The 19,745-nt window shown below is 44.1% G+C and overlaps 1 protein-coding gene across 1 annotated transcript in view; it reads left to right on the plus strand.

The window, feature by feature from the left end:
* Positions 1-8,090: 8,090 nt before the first annotated feature.
* The window catches only part of LOC106891173 (antigen WC1.1-like), a 37,034-nt gene continuing 25,379 nt past the window's right edge, over positions 8,091-19,745 (plus strand). The window contains exons 1-3 of the mRNA XM_014947506.1: positions 8,091-8,225; positions 14,451-14,765; positions 16,394-16,702. Coding sequence (XP_014802992.1) covers positions 8,147-8,225; positions 14,451-14,765; positions 16,394-16,702 — 703 coding nt within the window. The 5' untranslated portion in view covers positions 8,091-8,146. The remainder of the gene's footprint in view (positions 8,226-14,450; positions 14,766-16,393; positions 16,703-19,745) is intronic.

Raw genomic sequence — 19,745 nt, forward strand, 5'->3', positions numbered from 1 at the left:
GGGGAAAGCAGAGATGCCACCGCACATAAGCTACAGACTGTCCTGTCTTCTTGTTAAATTCTAACTGGTTTCATAACAGTGTGCTCTCTATTTCTTCTGTGCGTGTGGTCTGCCAGCAAACTTCAAGCTGGACTCTCTGGTGAGCAGAGTGAGAAGTTTAGAAGCTAGGTACTGGAGAATCTGAGGGTCCAGAGGCCGGCTACCAGAGAGACCTGATCCACTGTTGTTTGTTGGAAAATTTCTGACTGCCATTTCTCCAAAAGCATTTGGACCCACAAGAGAGTAACAAAATGTATGACTAGCTTTTGGAAGTTTCTGAAAAATACATTCGTAAAGATTCACAAAGGTAAATACCACTCCAGAGGACTTCATTTCAGATGTTTGTTTAAGCCATTGTCAGTTTAAGATACAGAGATTAATCATTCTCAAAGCTTAGGTTTAACTTAACCACAGGATACATCTCATTTCTCTGAAACTCAAAATTCATCCAGCACAGTCTGAGTAAGGAAGAAAGTGGTTTCCTTCCTAACTGCTTGTTTTCCTTCAGACACCCCCGTCTTTACCTTAGCATTAAGTGTATTAGCTCCATCTCTTAGCTCCATCTATGTTTTACTTCAAGATAACATCAGTTCAAAGACACATATACTTATATAGCCCCTAAACAAGTTCTGAAGCAGCCTATATTAACTTTGGACCACAAGATGTGTGAGTGTGTGTGTCTGTTTTTCTCTTCTTCACTCACTTTCATAGACGTATGGGGCTGAAGGTCTTAAGACCTGGAGGAAGCTTTTAGAAATATGTACAGCCTTCCGTACAAAAGGGTTCATATTCTAATTAAATCCATTTAATAGCACTGTAGGACAAATATTTAGGAATTTGGTTTGATCTGTAAGCCTAATAGTTTGAGAGGCCACCAGAAACCCTTACACTGATAGCACTCTCTGGTAAGCAGAGATTACAGCAGCTCGTCCTGAACACTACAGAGCTATAGTTGCCATGGTGTTGGGGCAGTAGCTCCTTTGTCTGTCTACCTTTAGCTAAGAGGCTGACATGGATAAGCAGCCACGGGGCAACAAAAGCAGCTGCAGGATGACAGTCACTGGAATGCTGTCTGGGTGGGGACCAACAAATTGCAGGCGAAGATTTGCTGTGCTCTGCCAATTTTAATTGGAAAACTATGTGCCCCTGGAGCCAAAAGTCTGGAAAAATGGGACTCTACATGGTTACAGTTCCTGTCATTCTAAGAAAAACACTGTGTCAGCATGTGGTGGAGGGAATTAAAACAATCAGGCGAGAGCTAATTGCCTCTTAGTCATGTCTGTATTGGGACTGGTACTGATCTTCATCAATAACATAAATGGTGGGATTGAGTGCACCCTCAGCAAGTTTGTGGACAACATCAAGCTGAGTGGTGTGGTTGAGAGGTGGGATGCCATCCAGAGAGACCTGGACAGGCTCCAGAAATGGGACAGTGTGAACCTCATGAGGTTAAACAAAGCCAAGTGCAGGGTCCTTCACTTGGGTCAGAGCAACTCCCAGTATCAGTACAGGCTGAGGATGAAGGGATTGAGAGCAGCCCAGTGGAAAAGGACTCGGTGGTACTGGTGTACTGGTACATAAAGTGTAACTTCATTTTTACATGCAAGAAAATACACATGCATTAGTACAGGTATTATCCTAGTCTGCTTTGGCAGCCTTCACAGATAGATGAGAAGAGGGGCCTTTTGCTGTGTTGTAGCAGTGGATAAGACCTCCAAGAAAATCAAGGTGCATCTGTCTTTCATACTTTCCCGTCTGTGCAGCGTTGTTATCATACCCCTCCTCCTGTCGGCCCCTGTGGTTGCATTGGACCTTTCCACCGGTTCCTGAACTTACTTACTATTTCCTTCAGATTGGTTCTGATGATGCTGTACGTTGGCAGAGACAAAAAAGATGGGAACCCTGCCTTATTTTTACCATGTCCCCATGTATCTTCTAGATACCATTGGCCTAAGCCACTGCCTGGAGGAGCAGCTTTTCTTTCACCCCATTGCAATCGGCCAAATGTGTGGATCTCAGTGAGGCAGCTGACATGATTCCAAGTGCTGCAAGAGAGAGCAGGCACTACCCAGGGAGATGACACTTGTCTGTGCTCCCTTGTAACTGCATGTTTCCATCCTTGAGTGTTGAGCCACCCTCAGGCTATCCCTTTGGCTATGGTAAGGCTGGAAAGACCTAAGCGGTCCTCTGCAGCAATAGTTAGGAAATTGCAAATGGCAGGACTAGCAGCTCACCTTTGTTTTTGAAAGGAAGCTCCTTTTCTGAATTTCTAGTGAGGCTGCCACTGGGTCTGCCATATGAAAGGTTGAGCAAGGTCTAGTACTGATGTGCCCAGAGGTGACGAAGATGATGGCATCTCTATTGTTCCCTCACTACCAAAGCTTCTGGCAGCAAGAGCCTCAGAAATGGTATACACCAGCATTCCTGTTTTACCTCTTGAAAAGCCCTGAGTTGAAGCTTGAAGCAATTTGTGACAGGAGGGTTTCTTGGTATGCAGAGGTCGAAGCACCAAGTTTTTTGTGACCTGCAGACCTGCTGATGTCCTGGATCTCCTGTCCCCATATATTCCCTGTGTCTACCTGCTGGACAGTCCTGTGTCATTCCCATTCTCTCCCGTCCCTGTAACTATGACTTTCTTTGCTTTACCTCTGTTTCTCAGGAGATGGTCTCTAACAAATGTTTTCTGCATTTCCTTTCCCATTCTCTAAAAGGGGCTGAACTGCCTCCTTTGTTGCTTACCCTGCATCAATGTGCATGCCTGGAATCCTGCAAAGGCTCCTTTCTAGTCCAGATGATCCAACAGAGACTGCCAGGTCTTGGAAACTCTTTCAGAAAAGAAGTTTTTTACAGACTACAGGGAAGGATTTTTCTTGCTGACTTCCTACTCTATATACTTCATCTTCATGTGCATGGGGAGGGATCCCCCATGCTGCCATGTGGATGAACCCTGGCAGGCATGAAGAAGGTCAGGGAGCACTTCAGCTGGAGGAGAGAGATGGGAGGGACCCTGTGGGGGGTCTACACTGCACGATAAGCAAGAAAACTCAGGCATGCAACCTCCGTCCATGGCTCTGGTTCAGTTTGGTTCAGTCTCTAACTTTCATGCTAGTTCAGTCTCTAACTTTGCTTTGGTGTACTTCAGGGGAGATATGATATACAGGGAATTAATCCTAGGCAGTGCAGGCACAAGTCAGTCTGTGCCACTTGACACCAGACCCAGAAATCAGTCCCTGACCAACTTTTACTTAGGTCTGTAGACAATACTTGTGCTGACTGCTTCAAAAAGGAGATGAGCCTCTAACCACATCCTTCGTTGTTTGCTCCAGGAGATGAAAGCCCCGGTGTCTCCATGGTACTTGCTGTCTTAGGCAAGTCTGTGTGAAAACAGTCCCTAGACACTTTTCAGCTATGGGGTCCTGCCACATGAGTCTTCCAACTACTCTCGCTGTGCAACCCATGGGTTGTACCCAGGCAGCCTACTTCAAAGCCATGCTGCAAGAACATCCTTATGTGTGTCAGTTCCCTCCTGAGAACAGCAAACCTTCACTCTGTGCTCCAACCAGATTGGAGCCTTGCCCTATATCTACTTTTTCTTCTTCCTTCCTTGAAAGCTGGAAAACAGTGGGCTCTGCCACCTCTTAATTTTTGCTCATCCTGGTAAGGAAAACTTAAGGAAAACACCAGATTTTTCTTGCAAAAGAACTGAGCCGTAATCCTTAGCCAGTAGGTACCGCTACAGCTGACAATGGGAGACCCTGGAAGAAAGTGCTGCTTGGGGAGCAGTATGTCTTGAAGCACTTACTCAGCAAACACAGAAAGAGCTGTCAACCAGTCTCCTCAGACCCCATTTTCATTTCTGTGAAGAAATATACTTCATTCTGCTCTCAGAATGTATAGATTGATACTAGTATGACGTTTCTCATGTAGCACAGGAAATTCTCTCTTTATTTTCTTCCTGCATTCTCATGCAATCTAACTATTGGCTGCAAAATTTCACAGTTTATTAGGGATCCTGTAAGGGTCTTCTCCCTCTTTCAGATTATAGACACCAACACCTCTTACATCTTCCTGTCCAAGGATGTGTGCTAACCAGTGTCCTTGCAAGTCCATATGCAATATGATTTTTAGTTACAGAGTTGTAAAGTTTGTTCTCAAGCACTCAAGGCTGAGTCTCACCCCCAGCACATTCTATTGTGTGCTTCCAAACTGTAAGGGTTGCTTTTTGTCCATCTTCCCAGGCCTTTCTGGTGGGGAAGACAATTCTGCAAGAACCTTCACATGTGACCACGCAAATGGTCCAGAAGTCCCAGAACTCATGTGGAGTCAAAAGAATAGCACCAAGAATTCAGAAATACATGTTCACCTTTGGAAAACTAAACCTAAAGCAAATATACTTCAGTATTTCTTCATAAGTCTTGAAGTCATCCCTAGTCCTCCATACCCGCTTGATGACCTGCTATCAGCTGCCCTTGTTTTAAACTTTCAGTTCCCTCTCTTTCCCCCATTACAGATTTTTGCTGTCATAATCAACTCCTTGCAGAGGAAAGGGCATCTACTTCTAAGGCATCTGCTTCTAAGGTGGTAATACAGTGTGGAAAGCATCAGGGAATTCTTCTGAAAAGGGAGGGGTGGACCTCCAGAGGGAGGAAACTTATGGCAGAGAATCTTTTCCAAACAGGTACTCAATTTATGACAGATGAACTCTGCTTTAAAGACAAATGCTAGATTGGTGCTCAGCATCCCTATTTCCAGGAGAGAAGAGACAGAATCCTCAGCCCGTGACTGGCTTATAAGTGACTGGGGAAAGAAGTGAGGAAGGGAGACAGTTTAACTGGAGGGTGGAGGGTGGCAGCTGTAGGCGGGTTCCTTAGAGTAGAAGGAATTTTTTCATCAATCTGAGGAAAGAGGAGAACTTCTGGATGTGTAGACCAAGATGTTTGTGCCTAGTGGAGGTGGTGCTCTTTTTTTTTCTGCTATCTGAGTATAGATGGTGTCCCAGAATGCCCCTCCATCCAGACAAAGGATAGAAACAGTTATGATGGGTTCTGTAATGGTAACAGATGGGTTACTATTCCATGTAAGAACATTCTGTATCCATGTCTGGTGAGAAGATGCCCTTAAGGTCCTTCACAAACATTGCTAGCTGGATAAGGCTGGATGACAGACATGATGTCATGTTTTCATGGAACTTGTCCTTGAATCGATGTCTTCTACTGGTCATTTGACTAGAAGCACATCCTGGTCTCACCAGACATATTCAGGACTTGTTAAAGTCATCACAGGGACTGTGGTTTTTAGATGAGCCCTCATGCCCAGTGTCCCAGAATGCCCCTCCATCCAGACAAAGGATAGAAACAGTTATGATGGGTTCTGTAATGGTAACAGATGGGTTACTATTCCATGTAAGAACATTCTGTATCCATGTCTGGTGAGAAGATGCCCTTAAGGTCCTTCACAAACATTGCTAGCTGGATAAGGCTGGATGACAGACATGATGTCATGTTTTCATGGAACTTGTCCTTGAATCGATGTCTTCTACTGGTCATTTGACTAGAAGCACATCCTGGTCTCACCAGACATATTCAGGACTTGTTAAAGTCATCACAGGGACTGTGGTTTTTAGATGAGCCCTCATGCCCATTGGGCACAGGAAATCCATGCTGTCAGTGTCAACCCAAGTGAATGCTGATCCTGATGATATCTCTGTCTGCAATGGGAAAGAGAAGAAAACAGTGAGAAGATGCTCTTAAGGTCCTTCACAAACACTGCTAGCTGGATAAGGCTGGATGACAGACATGATGTCATGTTTTCATGGAACTCATCCTTGAATCGATGTCTTCTACTGCTCATGTGACTAGAAACACATCCTGGTCTCACCAGACATATTCAGGACTTGTTAAAGTCATCACAGGGACTGTGGTTTTTAGATGAGCCCTCATGCCTATTGGGCACAGGAAATCCATGCTGTCAATCTCAACCCAAGTGAATGCTGATCCTGATGACATCTCTGTCTGCAATGGGAAAGAGAAGAAAAGGAGAGTACCAGCTTCACCCCAGCTGAGAATTCTGGAGTTCTAACATCCATGGGACTGTTTACATGGTCATATTGCCCATGAAGGAGACTCTGGTCATCCTTGAATCGATGTCTTCTACTGCTCATGTGACTAGAAACACATCCTGGTCTCACCAGACATATTCAGGACTTGTTAAAGTCATCACAGGGACTGTGGTTTTTAGATGAGCCCTCATGCCTATTGGGCACAGGAAATCCATGCTGTCAATCTCAACCCAAGTGAATGCTGATCCTGATGACATCTCTGTCTGCAATGGGAAAGAGAAGAAAAGGAGAGTACCAGCTTCACCCCAGCTGAGAATTCTGGAATTCTAACACCCATGGGCCTGTTTACGTGGTCATATTGCCCATGAAGGAGACTCTGGTCAGCCAGGGCCAGCATGCTGAGAAATAGATCTCAGTCTTCCTGGAGTCAGTTTAAAATGTCAGTGAAAGTTCTGTTGATGGCTACTAAGCAGCAAGGAAAAGAATACTAAGTGAAACCACTGAACTTCAGTACAGGAACAGACAATATAATCGATACCTTGTCTATCTCTCATTAACACATCTGTAATAATTTTTTCCTCACCCTGACCAGATTTCCAATAGAGTGGAAGTGACTGTTTTTCAGGGATCTGTACCAAGGAGCAGAAGCAGGCAGCTCTGCAAGGTAAGGTCAGCCAGGAACTGAAGTTGTCAACAAGCCAGGCATGAGGCAAGATCCTCACCAAGAGGTACAGTCCCATAGTACCTGAACAAGAAGAACTGAATAGGTCTGATGACTGCAGCCAGGTTGAATCAGCAGTTCAGGCAAAACAAGACCATAGTAAGGTGGTGGGTCCAAGATCAAGCCATGAAGTCAAGTCAGTAGATAAGCTGGCTAAAGTCAGTCAGCAAAATTCATGGCCAGACTCTAGTTTGGCTGCCATATAGTTCTAGTAGAGACCACAGGCAAGTGCCTGAGCTCCTGAGAAGCTCCTAAGCAAAGAATGGGCAGCCTCTAGCCAGACTTCTTTCTGTTCTTCCTCATGCAGCTCTTTCCACAGCAGTCTGACCCAAAGTTACACTGCTGCAAGGTTATACAGACCCTGAACAGGCAAAGCCCAGCGAGAAGCAGAAGAGTTTGCAGAGCTTGTTGGTGTACTAAGGGTGTAACAGCTTGGATGTCACTGAACTTGGGGTTCTGCATAAACACCACAGCTGCCATCAGACAAAAAGAGCATGTGTGTCAGTGTCGTAAAGAGGATTGTGTGTTCAGACTGGTGTAAACAGACCGCGTTCTGCAACTGGTTCCAGTGGACAAGAATGAGTCAAGTAGCCCCAGTTCGATTAACATCAGCTTTTATTTCCCTAAATTCATCATCATGAGGGAGTAGGCAGAACTACCAGCAATGGTCATACATAACCTGAAACAAAAAGAAACTCAGTGGAGGAAACAGGAAGTCCCGTAATTCGCATCCTAAGGAAGATGGTCTTTCAAGAGCTTCTACCCATATAGTTCTCAAGTTTTGACCGAGAAAAGAAACTCTGAGCAGAACTTGCCTCAGAGACAGAGTGAGTGTCAACTACTTCTGTTGATTTTACAGTGAGAGTAATTTCTCCCAAGGAGATGGATGAGCTACAAATTTAGGGATTTTCTTTGCCATTTTCTCTTCCAAAGTGATTCATAAAATGACCGATGTTCTGAACTTTAACGTTGCTTTGTCAGGTGAGAAATAACCATTTTGCGTACTGCTCTGCCTGTGCTACCAATGTTGGTCCCATAGTAAAACAAGACAATATCAATGATGACATCAGAAGCGCAATCATCCTTCATATATGGTCACAAGTATAATTTTTGAATTTTATTGGAGGTTTTGGTTCTTTCAGATTTGAGATTAATCTGTTGATAACGTCTAAAAAGGTGAACAATATTTCTATTGGTTCCTTCATGTAGTTCATGCTATCATGTGAATCTATATATTTCCTCCTTTGTAGTCATTTGTGAGATGCAGAGAAGCCCATGCAGAGTTTGGTCTAGGCAGTCTCTAACAGAGAGTGAAGTTTCATCTGTCCATGATCAGAATGGCAGCAGAAGGACATCTTTCTGTTCCAGTGTTGTGGCTGCTTCTCCTCTCCATTCAGGTCTCCTTGGGTAAGTACATACTTTATTTCATGTAAGGCAGTGAGGTAGGAAAATAACGTAAATTCGATATAAATAGGTTATTATTTCATCGGCGTGTAAGGCAAAGAGTCAAGAAGGTGTTTAATACATTTCTGTCTTCGATTCAATCTCCTTGGTGATCCTGAGAGAAAGAAGGGTAACCCGTTTGTAATAGTTTCGCGTTTATATAGGCATTAGTGACTGGCTGTTCTCATAGCGATTCAAGTCCAAGTTTAGTAAACAGCCAAGCTGTAATGGAAGCCAGCTGGGTATTCTTACTACTGCCACCCTTGTTGAGCTCTGTATAGACAGAATTAATAACTCTGGGTGTTAATTCAACACCAGTTAAAATTACGTTGCTGTGGTCTGTGTCCAGCGGAGTTTGGCTGGGTAACGTACCATCCCTTCAGTTGTTCCTGTATATCTGAAGCTTATTTCTATTTGTCTCGCTGCTCTTCTAGAACTATGTGTACATGTTTGAAGCTGATGATGAGAGCCAGGTTTTGGAATCCCCATTTCTGTCTCTAGACACGTGGAGGCGGCACTATGGCATTGTGACTGGTGGTCGCATCCCCGTATGGTGAGAACAAGACACCATGGTTGATACTTTGATGTAGCATGGCCCTAGTCTTCAAGGTTCTCACCAGTTGTGTGGATGCAGTCACCTCTCAAGCAGATGGGAAGAGAAGGCACAGGCCTTTCTGTGCAAAGGACTATGAAGAACAGTATTAAACATTTGTACTTAGACATCCTTGTAGCAATGTTTGAGTGTCAACTGAGCAGTACTGTGGAAATGAGAGTTTTCTTCCAACTTCCTTTAAATAACAGGGAATGGTACTAGAGTGACTCACGGGTAGACGCAGACAAGAGTTGCTTTACCTTGACACCATCATCAGCACTGACAGTTTCTGCTCTGGCAGTACTTGTGTTCTCCATGCTGCCTCAGCCCCCTGCTGCTCCTCAGGAAGGGCGCAGGTCTCAGGAGGTGCAGGAGGCATGGTCCCAGCCCTCAGGGAGCGAGTAGACAACCTTCAACCGAGGTTGCACACATCTGCTGAAACCCTCCACTTATGGTCTGGGTGTGGGGATGCACGGCTCATTCTCACCCCTGGCCTGGGAGGGGAAACGGATCTTCAGCTGGAAGAAGCCAAAATCTGATGCTTTCCAATCCGAGCAGAACCTCAGTCTGTGACTAGTACCATTGAATTCAATGAAGGCACTTGTGGGACATGCTATGGAGTGTGAGGAATAAAAAAGAGTGCGCCTGTAGGTATCATAAAAAATCACATAAGATTGATTACAGTAAAAGATAGTTTTGATTAGGAAATATTTGTATCTGTTGATTGGGTTATGCCTGTTTCTGCCTCGCATGCTGTCACACGTTGAAAACACTAGATATTGGATTATTTAAAACTTTAAGTGCAGAGAGGTCAATCATTGAAGTGACAAGCTGTTGTTTTACTCCTGGATATGGCTGATGGAAATGGGTTATCTGGTTCCTTTAATAATATATTACTAATTTATCTTTTCTTAGAAATTATTTCTCTTTTAAATGTATATATTTTTAGCTGAGAAAACTCTTCTTTTGGACTATGGTCTTCAAGTAAACTGGGAGTTATTCCCCAGAACATCTTTCAGAAGAGTCTTAAAAGACCTGTTACAGAAAGATTATACTCCTTCTGAGACAACATGTTGCAAGTACAAAGGCATTTTGTAGTTTTTAGAGACGTGTGCTATGTATGTGAGAAACCTTCTTACTCAGGAAATTTGAGGAAAGAGGACAGTTTGCAGAAAAAACAGTTTTTGGAAGTTACTAGTTGTCAGTCACTTGAATAATCTCCCTTTTTGTGTTTCTGAATCTAAATGATAGGCAGGAAATTGTAAGGAAGTCCAGTGGTGTTAGCAAAGAGGTAAAAAACTTTGACTATGTACAAGAGGTGATTATGTGTCAAAGCTACATTGGCTGTGTGTGATGAAGCAGGGAAGAGTGAGGCTACAGACCATACAGAGATGGAGGCAAATTTGCCTTTTAGTTGACTACTGCCAGCGGTTTACTCTGGAATGAGAAAAGGAGCAATGGTTAGTTACTGAAGGAAACGGCCACATTAGCACCAGTTCATGGGCTAAGACTGGCATACTTACAGGGAATACAGAGAGAGGAATTAGATTTGTTTTCAAATGCAAAGAAAAATTAATACATTCTTGTTCCACAACCTCAAATGACAGCAAGCCGTGTGATATGTAGGAGCACCTCTCTCTTTTGAGGAAGAGAAGGAAGGTGATATTTTCCACACCAGATTGTTTTGAAAACTCTTACTGGAAAATCCAAGGCTCTTAGTGCAAATCAATTCTCTTTTGTCACTTATCAAATACTGTCATTGATAGGAGATAATCTCTGTGAGGTGTCTTACTAGACTATTTGCAAGGTGTGCATAGCTGCACTGTTCTCTGTTCACATCACTGTCCAATACTGGGTCACAATGAGCACTGCAGGTTTCTCTTGGTACCTGGTCAGGTTCTGACACCTTTCTTGCTTCCAGTGCAGTCTTACTGACTAAAAATTGTGGTTGTCTTAGCTAATTGTGTCACCTTTAGAGGCGTGACTCTTGTAAGTCATGAGCTGTAGAGGTAGTATGAAGGCACAGAAAGGTCCAGCTGCAATAAAGTCTAGCATGGTGGGGATCTCAGCAGCCAGGGCCCAGCCCCGGAGGACGGAAGAGCAGCAAGAAGGGCAGACCTAGGGGTGGCAGTTGGGTTCAACTCTCGTTGCCAACTTGCCTCAGATCATCAGGCAAGTGCGTAGTGATGAGGCAGGTCCAAGGTCAATCTGAGAAGCCGGCCTGTAGCTCAGAGTGTAGATCAACAGTGCCCATGGCCAAACACGGCTGTGCCCAAGTTGAACACAGATGCACCAACAATTGTAGCTCAGGCAGGGACAGAAATTCCAGGCCTGTGCTAAAATAGAGGCCTGGGCCCATGGGCAGAGTGTTTGGGTGGAGACCTCAATTGGGGAAGCTCAAGGCCATTAGGGTTATTAGTGCACTCAGGGCACTGACAATTGGATCAAACCTGTCCTACACATTTGCTTTAATTTTCCATTGCGTGTCATGTTTTGAAACAGCACTAATTGGGGACCAAAGTTATTATGCTTCTTACATGATGGTCCTGTAAGCCTTCTCTAGCTATGTGGTCAACCTGGATGATCCTCCGGGACCCAAAAGAAGTTGCCAGCCCTCTTTAGGGATTTGCCTGTTCCATAACATGCTTAAATTCAAATCTAACCAAACTGAATAAGTCTCAGATGTGGTACACTTAGTTTGTAGTTTGTCCTTAATATGGAAATACCAAGGTCTTGCATGTGGGTTTCTACCATTTGATTTCCCACCCATTTTGTTGTGTCCTCTTTCATGCTCTAAACACCAGTGGCTTTCAATGCACATGGTTCATTAATACCAACACAGTGGTTTTTTTCCCATTTTCTCCTTATAAGTTTTCCCCTTGAGAAGCACAAAGCTCATATCCAACAACTTGTTTCCAAGGGGTGCGTGAGGTGACCGATAGATTTAGATTGAATATAAGGAAGACAGTTTTTACAATGAGGGTGGTGAGACACTGGAACAGGTTGCCCCAAGAAGTTGTGGATGCCCAATTCTGTTGCCCCGAAGCGGGATCATTTACCAGGTGTGCAAGGCTCCAATATATGCACAGAGTAGAGGTATTTATTTAAATCATTTCTGCAGAGATGGGTGCAGGTGGTAATCCACAAAGCTAGCACACTGGCCTACAGACTCATCGGAATATTTACACAGTTCAAAACACAGAAATACACACCCTTAATTATAATTATCAGTTAGTACCTTATCTTAACAATTTATATTGGTTAGTACAGTCTCTCATTTTCATTTAAAGCTACAGCGTCCTTTAATTGATGTGTGCATGCTCCAGTACAGTGGAGTGGGTAGTTCTGCCCAGTCTCTAATTGAGTTGGTGGTCGTGATCTCCCACTGACACCCAGACCCCAGTTAGTACAGATCTTTGTTGACTTTATGCTTCATCCAGCAGCTGTCTGGTTTTCAGATGGTTTCGGAGCCTTCTTGTTATAATTCCCTTGTTATCAGCCTTCTGTTCTTCTTCAAGAGTATATTCATTAGCAAGGCATGTATTGTTTACACAAAGTGTCGTGTTTCACAAGGACCGCACCAGATCTCAGCTTTTTACAGCTCTTTGCTCTTGCTTAGTGAGAGATCATACCTTCTAAAATACATTCTGTCTTTTGAAGTGTATCAGTCCATGGAAGTGTTCAAGGTCAGGCTGGATGGGGCTTTAAGCAACCTGAGCTAGTGAAAGATGTCCCTGTTCATGGCAGGGGGGTTGGAACTAGATGATCTTTAAGGTCCCTTCCAACCCAAAACCATTTTGTGATTCTATGATTCTATGTCCATCAGTGGGAAATATGCAAATACATACGATTTGGATTCCTCCAGACACTCAGCCCATCCAGTATCTGGTCCTGGACCCTCAGTCTCTGTAGCTCATGCACTGACACACCCGCAAATGGGTCTTTGAGTTGATCCCCTTACCTTACCATCTCTCCAGCAGTTGATCTAGACCCTCTGGTCCCTCTGGTAGCCAACTTCTCCAGTTCACTCACTCCCGGAGACATATACACATACTCAGCTCCTAGGCCAATTATTCACTAGCAATCACACACTGACATCGAGTTCCCTCACTCACTCCAGTTGTTGGCATCTGTTGTGATTTAACACCAGTAGGCAGCTAAGCTCCACAAAGCCACTCACTCTCTCTCCCCTGGTGGGATGAGTGTCACGGTACTTTTGGTTCTGTCAAATTTACAGGACGATGTACTCTGTGAATTGATCTTTGGTTTAGGAGCTCGTTAAGAAATACAATAAACACAACACAGGGGGTCATTTCTCCTTTGCCCAGACTAGTCTGCCATGTGAATTCCGTGATTCAAGTTATAAGGTTTCATAACTTATAACCTGTAACTCTAAATTTGTGCACCGATGAGAAAAAAAGAAAAAAAAAGAAAATAATTAGTTATCAAGCTGGCAGTAAGAGCGTTCATCTTTCCTCCTCCATCATGGTGTGGGCATCCCCTGTATCACACTGGGAAGCATGACAGCCTCAGCAGTCCAGCTGCTGTTGCCTCCCCTTCAAAAGCTTTTCAGGTCAATTCAGAATATTAACTCAGCATGTTCTATGATTCTGTAATTCTGTGCATGACTTTTACTCACGCAGAGTTCTACCTTTCTGCAAGTAAAGAATCATCTTTTATGAAAAGATGTTCCAAAACTCTTGCCATAAAGTTTCTGACTGGGAAAAAAACTTAAGACAATTCCTGAACAAGTCCACTTTTTTTTTTTTTTTTTTTTTTATTTTTAGGCTCTTTATCAAGTGCTCTGTGGTGATTGCAATGTTATTTTGTAAGTCCACAGGTAAAAGGACTGGGAAATGTGTATCCCTATAAAAGGAAAGAGGTAGACTTGGGAGGAGGGCAGGAAAAGAGGGTCCTTTAGGCATCAGCCCCACCCCAAGAGATGGTGGAGCATGAGGAACAACATGAAGACCTCCCTGTCTGTCATCTGTTGATGCTGCTGCGTCTCCTGAGATAGCTTGACACCCCTCATGAGTAATTCTTTTCTCTCATTAGATACCCCTGGCTAGCGAACCTCATGGCTAGGGCAAGAGAGGAGTGAAAGAATAAAGATTATTGGGACACTGAGTTGCAAGTAATAGTTTGTCTGAGGGGAAGGAGTTGAAGCAGACAAGGGAAATTGCTTCTGCACACCGTACTGAACATGGCAATGGAGAAACTGGTGCCCAGTGAACATTTTCAGCTGGATATTATCATGGCAGAAAAACCAAAGAGAAAGGACAGACTTCTGTTGAATCCTTTGTGAGTCACACAGCAGAGGGACATTACTCAATATTTCCCAGCCCTGATAGGTCAGAAGAAGAGAAAGCTCGCCTGCTATTAGAAATAACTTATATTTGAGCAGTGCACTTAGCTCAAACTTGTAAATACAGACACAGATCCTTGCAAGAAACATTTAAATTGGACTATTTAGAAAGATGAGTCAAATAGGTCTGCTTTAAGAGTAAATTAGGAGTAATAATAATCTCTTTAACCAATAGATAATCACAATTAGCCACTGTCCTTTTCATAACCTTGCTCTGTCTCTGCGTATGAAGGTGCTGATGAACTGAGGCTGTCGAATGGAACTGGCCCCTGCTCGGGAAGAGTGGAAGTAAAACATAAGGAGGAGTGGGGAACTGTGTGCGACGGTGACTGGACCATAGAAGATGCTGAGGTCGTTTGTAAGCAACTACAATGCGGATCTGCTGTTCAGGCCCTTAATCGAGCTCCTTTTGGAGAAGGATCTGGACCAACGTGGTTGTACCGAGTGAATTGCCGTGGCTCTGAACCCGCTCTCTGGAATTGCTCACATACGGGATGGGGTATCTTTACCTGCCCTCATTATTTTGATACTGGAGTGATCTGCTCAGGTAAGAATTTGCCCAACCTTGTATAATAGAAAAATGCTATGAGGCCGAGATCAAACTTTGTCCTAGCTGGATAAAGCCAAATATTGCACAGAGGTAACACTTTCCCCACGGCCTCCACTCGGCTAAAGCAAGTTCCGCTAGCATTAAGTCTTCTGCTGACTACAAGTGTGTGTCTCCTTTGCCTAGGCACAGCAATGACATAGAAACAAAGTAGGCGTAGTAAATGGCGGAGAACAGAACAAGAAACACTATTTGTTTCTACCACAGCTCTCCCAGGCAACAGGAGAGCAGTACTAAATGTGCCTTAGACCAGATGTGGGAGCTACAAAAGCAGCTGTAGATGGACAAGGAAGAAAATGCTGTGTTGTGCTATACGCTGCCCTTTTCCTCCAGATCCTTGTGTAAACTGAGACACGACAATCTGCAATGGCAAACAAAACCAGTGTTGGTTTGGCTGCTTTCCTCTGCAAGATGTGCTTGGCTTTGCTCTTTGGATAAAGTACCATCGCAAGAGGTTTTTTCTTCCCAGCTTCAGGGCTGCTACCAGCCTGTATATCTCCAGACTGTGCTTTTAGTCCTTTCAGAAGATGGGTGCAACGTTTCCTCTTTCCTCTCTCTGGGGTGCTTCAGCTTCCTATTCATTTGAATAATGACGTCTCAAGGATGCACACTAATACACTAGTTGTTTTTTTTTTTCTATTTTTTTTTCATTTGGGGATTGCTACTTCTCAAGCATTTGGCAAATGTTCAAAATTTCCCTCCTTCCCAAGGATTTAGTATTTTCACATATTTTCACACAAGCATTCCCACACACCCTTTTCTCTCCTGTCAGTGGCATACAGAGATTGCCACAATGGCTGTTTAAAAGAGTCAGTGGTCCTCAGAGAAGTGACATGTGTCTTGTCCATGAAGGATGGAGAACAGAAAAAGAAACACTATTTATTTCTACCACAGCTCTCCCAGGCAACAGGAGAGCAGTACTAAACTTGTCTTTGACCAGATGTGGGAGCTACAAAAGCAGCTGTAGATGGACAAGGAAGAAAATGCTGTGTTGTGCTATACGCTGCCCTTTTCCTCCAGATCCTTGTGTAAACTGCGACACGACAGTCTGCAATGGCAAACAAAACCAGTGTCGGTTTGGCTGCTTTCCTCTGCAAGATGTGCTTGGCTTTGCTCTTTGGATAAAGTACCATTGCAAGAGATTTTTTTTCTTCCCAGCTTCAGGACTGCTACCAGCCTGCATATCTCCAGACTGTGCTTTTAGCTCTTTCAGAAGATGGGTGCAATGTTTCCTCTTTCCTCTCTCTGGGGTGCTTCAGCTTCCTATTCATTTGAATAATGACGTCTCAAGGACGCACACTAATAAACGAGTTGTTTTTTTTTTCGCAAATGTTCAAAATTTCCCTCCTTCCCAAGGATTTAGTATTTTCACTTATTTTCACACAAGCATTCCCACACACCCTTTTCTCTCCTGTCAGTGACATACAGAGATTGCCACAATGGCTGTTTAAAAGAGTCAGTGGTCCTCAGAGAAGTGACATGTGTCTTGTCCATGAAGGTATGTCATTTATTAAATTAGGTCAGTACAACCAAGCCTTGATGCTGGATTTCTTGGGGTTTTTTTCCAGGTTTCTCCGGGCTGCATCTGGCTGGAGGGGACACTGCCTGCTCAGGACATCTGAAAGTAAAGCAACAAGAAAATTGGGCTACAGTCTGTTTTTCACACGTTGATTTCAAAACTGCCTCTGTTATATGTAATGAGTTACAGTGTGGGCAGGCTGTGGATGTCTTGAGAGGAACTCACACTGGAGGCAGAGATGAACTGATCTGGCAAGAGGAGTTTCACTGTGCAGGGAATGAGACGCACCTTGCGCACTGTCCCAGGAAAATGCACCCTATGAAGACATGCTCTCATGATGCCACTGTTGTGTGTTCAGGTGAGACTTTGGACTGATGGAGATAATTTACCTGTGTCATAGATGTCTTCCTCCTGTCTCACGGTTCAGAGCCTCTGTATATTTCTGTGGTCCTCAGGGTTCTTGAGTGCTTCCCCACTCATGCATTGAGCCATCCAAGGAAGCCCAGGAAGTATTAGAGAGCAGCCCCACAGTCTCTCGTTTACTCTACTGAGAGCATTTAATTTGAGCTGTTCTAACCACTTCACTTCTGCACCAGGGATGCAGATTTCAAAAGAGATGTAATTTCTTTTATACTACTCAAGGTATGCACTCAGTAGTGCTATGAATTCTTTCCATGTCTTTCTCATATGCGTAAAAGGAAAGATGCCCAGAGCAGATAGGCAGGAACATGGAAAATTGAATTTATTTTCTGTGCTGCCGGTGTGTATGTTAATCCCTGGCACTTTAGTTAATTATAAAACTGGGAGAGGTACCATACCTCCAAAAAGACAAGGCATAAGTTACAAATTTAAGTCATTTAAAATAAAAAATAAAAGAAAAGAAAAGGTTGTTGGAGGCCCAGATAGCTTTAGTTGTGTCTGCCAGGCAACATTATTTAAGAACTTAACAGAATCAAGGCTGCTGGGGGCTCTAAATACAGCTAACTTATTGTTACCCACTACAAATGATGTTTAGACCTAGCAAACACAACTTTTTTCCTGAGGGCACAAATCAAAATGGATAAACTGAACATGGGGCAGAGATGCTGGCAGCACCCTGTCACAAAACAAGCCTGGAAAGGACTGCAGTTCACGTCCATTTCCCAGTTGAAGGGCTGCAGTCCATTTCAAGACTGCCTTGGACACTAACCCACTGGCCATGTCTCTCTGGAGCACTGGCTGGGGAGCTGTGGCAGCCAAATGGAGCAGTTAAGGTTTCAGTAACTGATGGGTCTTGGCTCCTGCCTCCACCTTGCAAGGGTCACTGCTCAGAGTGGAAATCCAGGTCTCATTAGGGGGAGTATGATGCAAGGACCAGGCAAAGGTAAGAAGTAAAAGTGTGAGAAGATAGAGGGACTGCATGGGGCTGACAGTAGGACACCACAGCCCTGCCCACACTGCAGGTGAATATGTGATAAATAAATGAGATTTCAAAAGAGATGTAATTTCTTTTATACTACTCAAGGTATGCACTCAGTAGTGCTATGAATTCTTTCCATGTCTTTCTCATATGCGTAAAAGGAAAGATGCCCAGAGCAGATAGGCAGGAACATGGAAAATTGAATTTATTTTCTGTGCTGCCGGTGTGTATGTTAATCCCTGGCACTTTAGTTAATTATAAAACTGGGAGAGGTACCATACCTCCAAAAAGACAAGGCATAAGTTACAAATTTAAGTCATTTAAAATAAAAAATAAAAGAAAAGAAAAGGTTGTTGGAGGCCCAGATAGCTTTAGTTGTGTCTGCCAGGCAACATTATTTAAGAACTTAACAGAATCAAGGCTGCTGGGGGCTCTAAATACAGCTAACTTATTGTTACCCACTACAAATGATGTTTAGACCTAGCAAACACAACTTTTTTCCTGAGGGCACAAATCAAAATGGATAAACTGAACATGGGGCAGAGATGCTGGCAGCACCCTGTCACAAAACAAGCCTGGAAAGGACTGCAGTTCACGTCCATTTCCCAGTTGAAGGGCTGCAGTCCATTTCAAGACTGCCTTGGACACTAACCCACTGGCCATGTCTCTCTGGAGCACTGGCTGGGGAGCTGTGGCAGCCAAATGGAGCAGTTAAGGTTTCAGTAACTGATGGGTCTTGGCTCCTGCCTCCACCTTGCAAGGGTCACTGCTCAGAGTGGAAATCCAGGTCTCATTAGGGGGAGTATGATGCAAGGACCAGGCAAAGGTAAGAAGTAAAAGTGTGAGAAGATAGAGGGACTGCATGGGGCTGACAGTAGGACACCACAGCCCTGCCCACACTGCAGGTGAATATGTGATAAATAAATGCCCACACTGCAGGTGAGTATGTGCTAAATCATTGTGACTATGCTGATGGGCATGGCCTGTTGTGGTCAGAACATTATGCTGTGGCATGGATGAAAGTTGATGCTACTAGTAGCTCCTACTCTGAGTTTCTCACATGCTCCAATGTAAGGCAGTGCTGGAACTGCCTCCTCAAGAAAAGATGTTGCGAGGTAGCAGAAGTATTGGCAGTGGAACCAGGGTGGAAGAGAGCAGAGAAGAGGAGGAGAGAAGTAGCTCCTACTCTGAGTTTCTCACATGCTCCAATGTAAGGCAGTGCTGGAACTGCCTCCTCAAGAAAAGATGTTGCGAGGTAGCAGAAGTATTGGCAGTGGAACCAGGGTGGAAGAGAGCAGAGAAGAGGAGGAGAGACCGAACTTAAAGAGTCAAAAGAATTTTAGTCACGTAGTGCAGGCTACAACATGGACAATAAAGACTTCTTTTTTTTGAGCTAGCTTATGAGCACCCTGGTCTAACATGCTTCCTGATAACCTGAGACATACTGAGTGCTAGTTCCTTGCAGCTAGAGCTCTTCTACAAATGTCAATGCAATAGCACACTCACATACACACAAAAAGTAACAGCTAAGTTCCTTTATTCTTCCTGCAGGCTATGGTGGGTACAGGCTGGCAAATGGCAGTACCACATGTTCAGGGAGAGTAGAGCTTCTTCATGGAGGCACGTGGGGAACCCTGTGTGACTACCTGTGACACCACAGTCCTGCCCACACTGCATTAAATCATTGTGAATATGCTGATGGGCATGGCCTGTTGTGGTCAGAACCTTATGCTGTGGCATGGATGAAAGTTGATGCTACTCTGGGGAGTATGATGCAAGGACCAGGCAAAGGTAAGAAGTAAAAGTGTGAGAAGATAGAGGGACTGCATGGGGCTGACAGTAGGACACCACAGCCCTGCCCACACTGCAGGTGAATATGTGATAAATAAATGCCCACACTGCAGGTGAGTATGTGCTAAATCATTGTGACTATGCTGATGGGCATGGCCTGTTGTGGTCAGAACATTATGCTGTGGCATGGATGAAAGTTGATGCTACTAGT

The sequence above is a fragment of the Calidris pugnax genome, unplaced genomic scaffold, assembly GCF_001431845.1.
Source record: "Calidris pugnax isolate Ruff unplaced genomic scaffold, ASM143184v1 scaffold175, whole genome shotgun sequence".
Taxonomy (NCBI): Eukaryota; Metazoa; Chordata; class Aves; order Charadriiformes; family Scolopacidae; genus Calidris; species Calidris pugnax.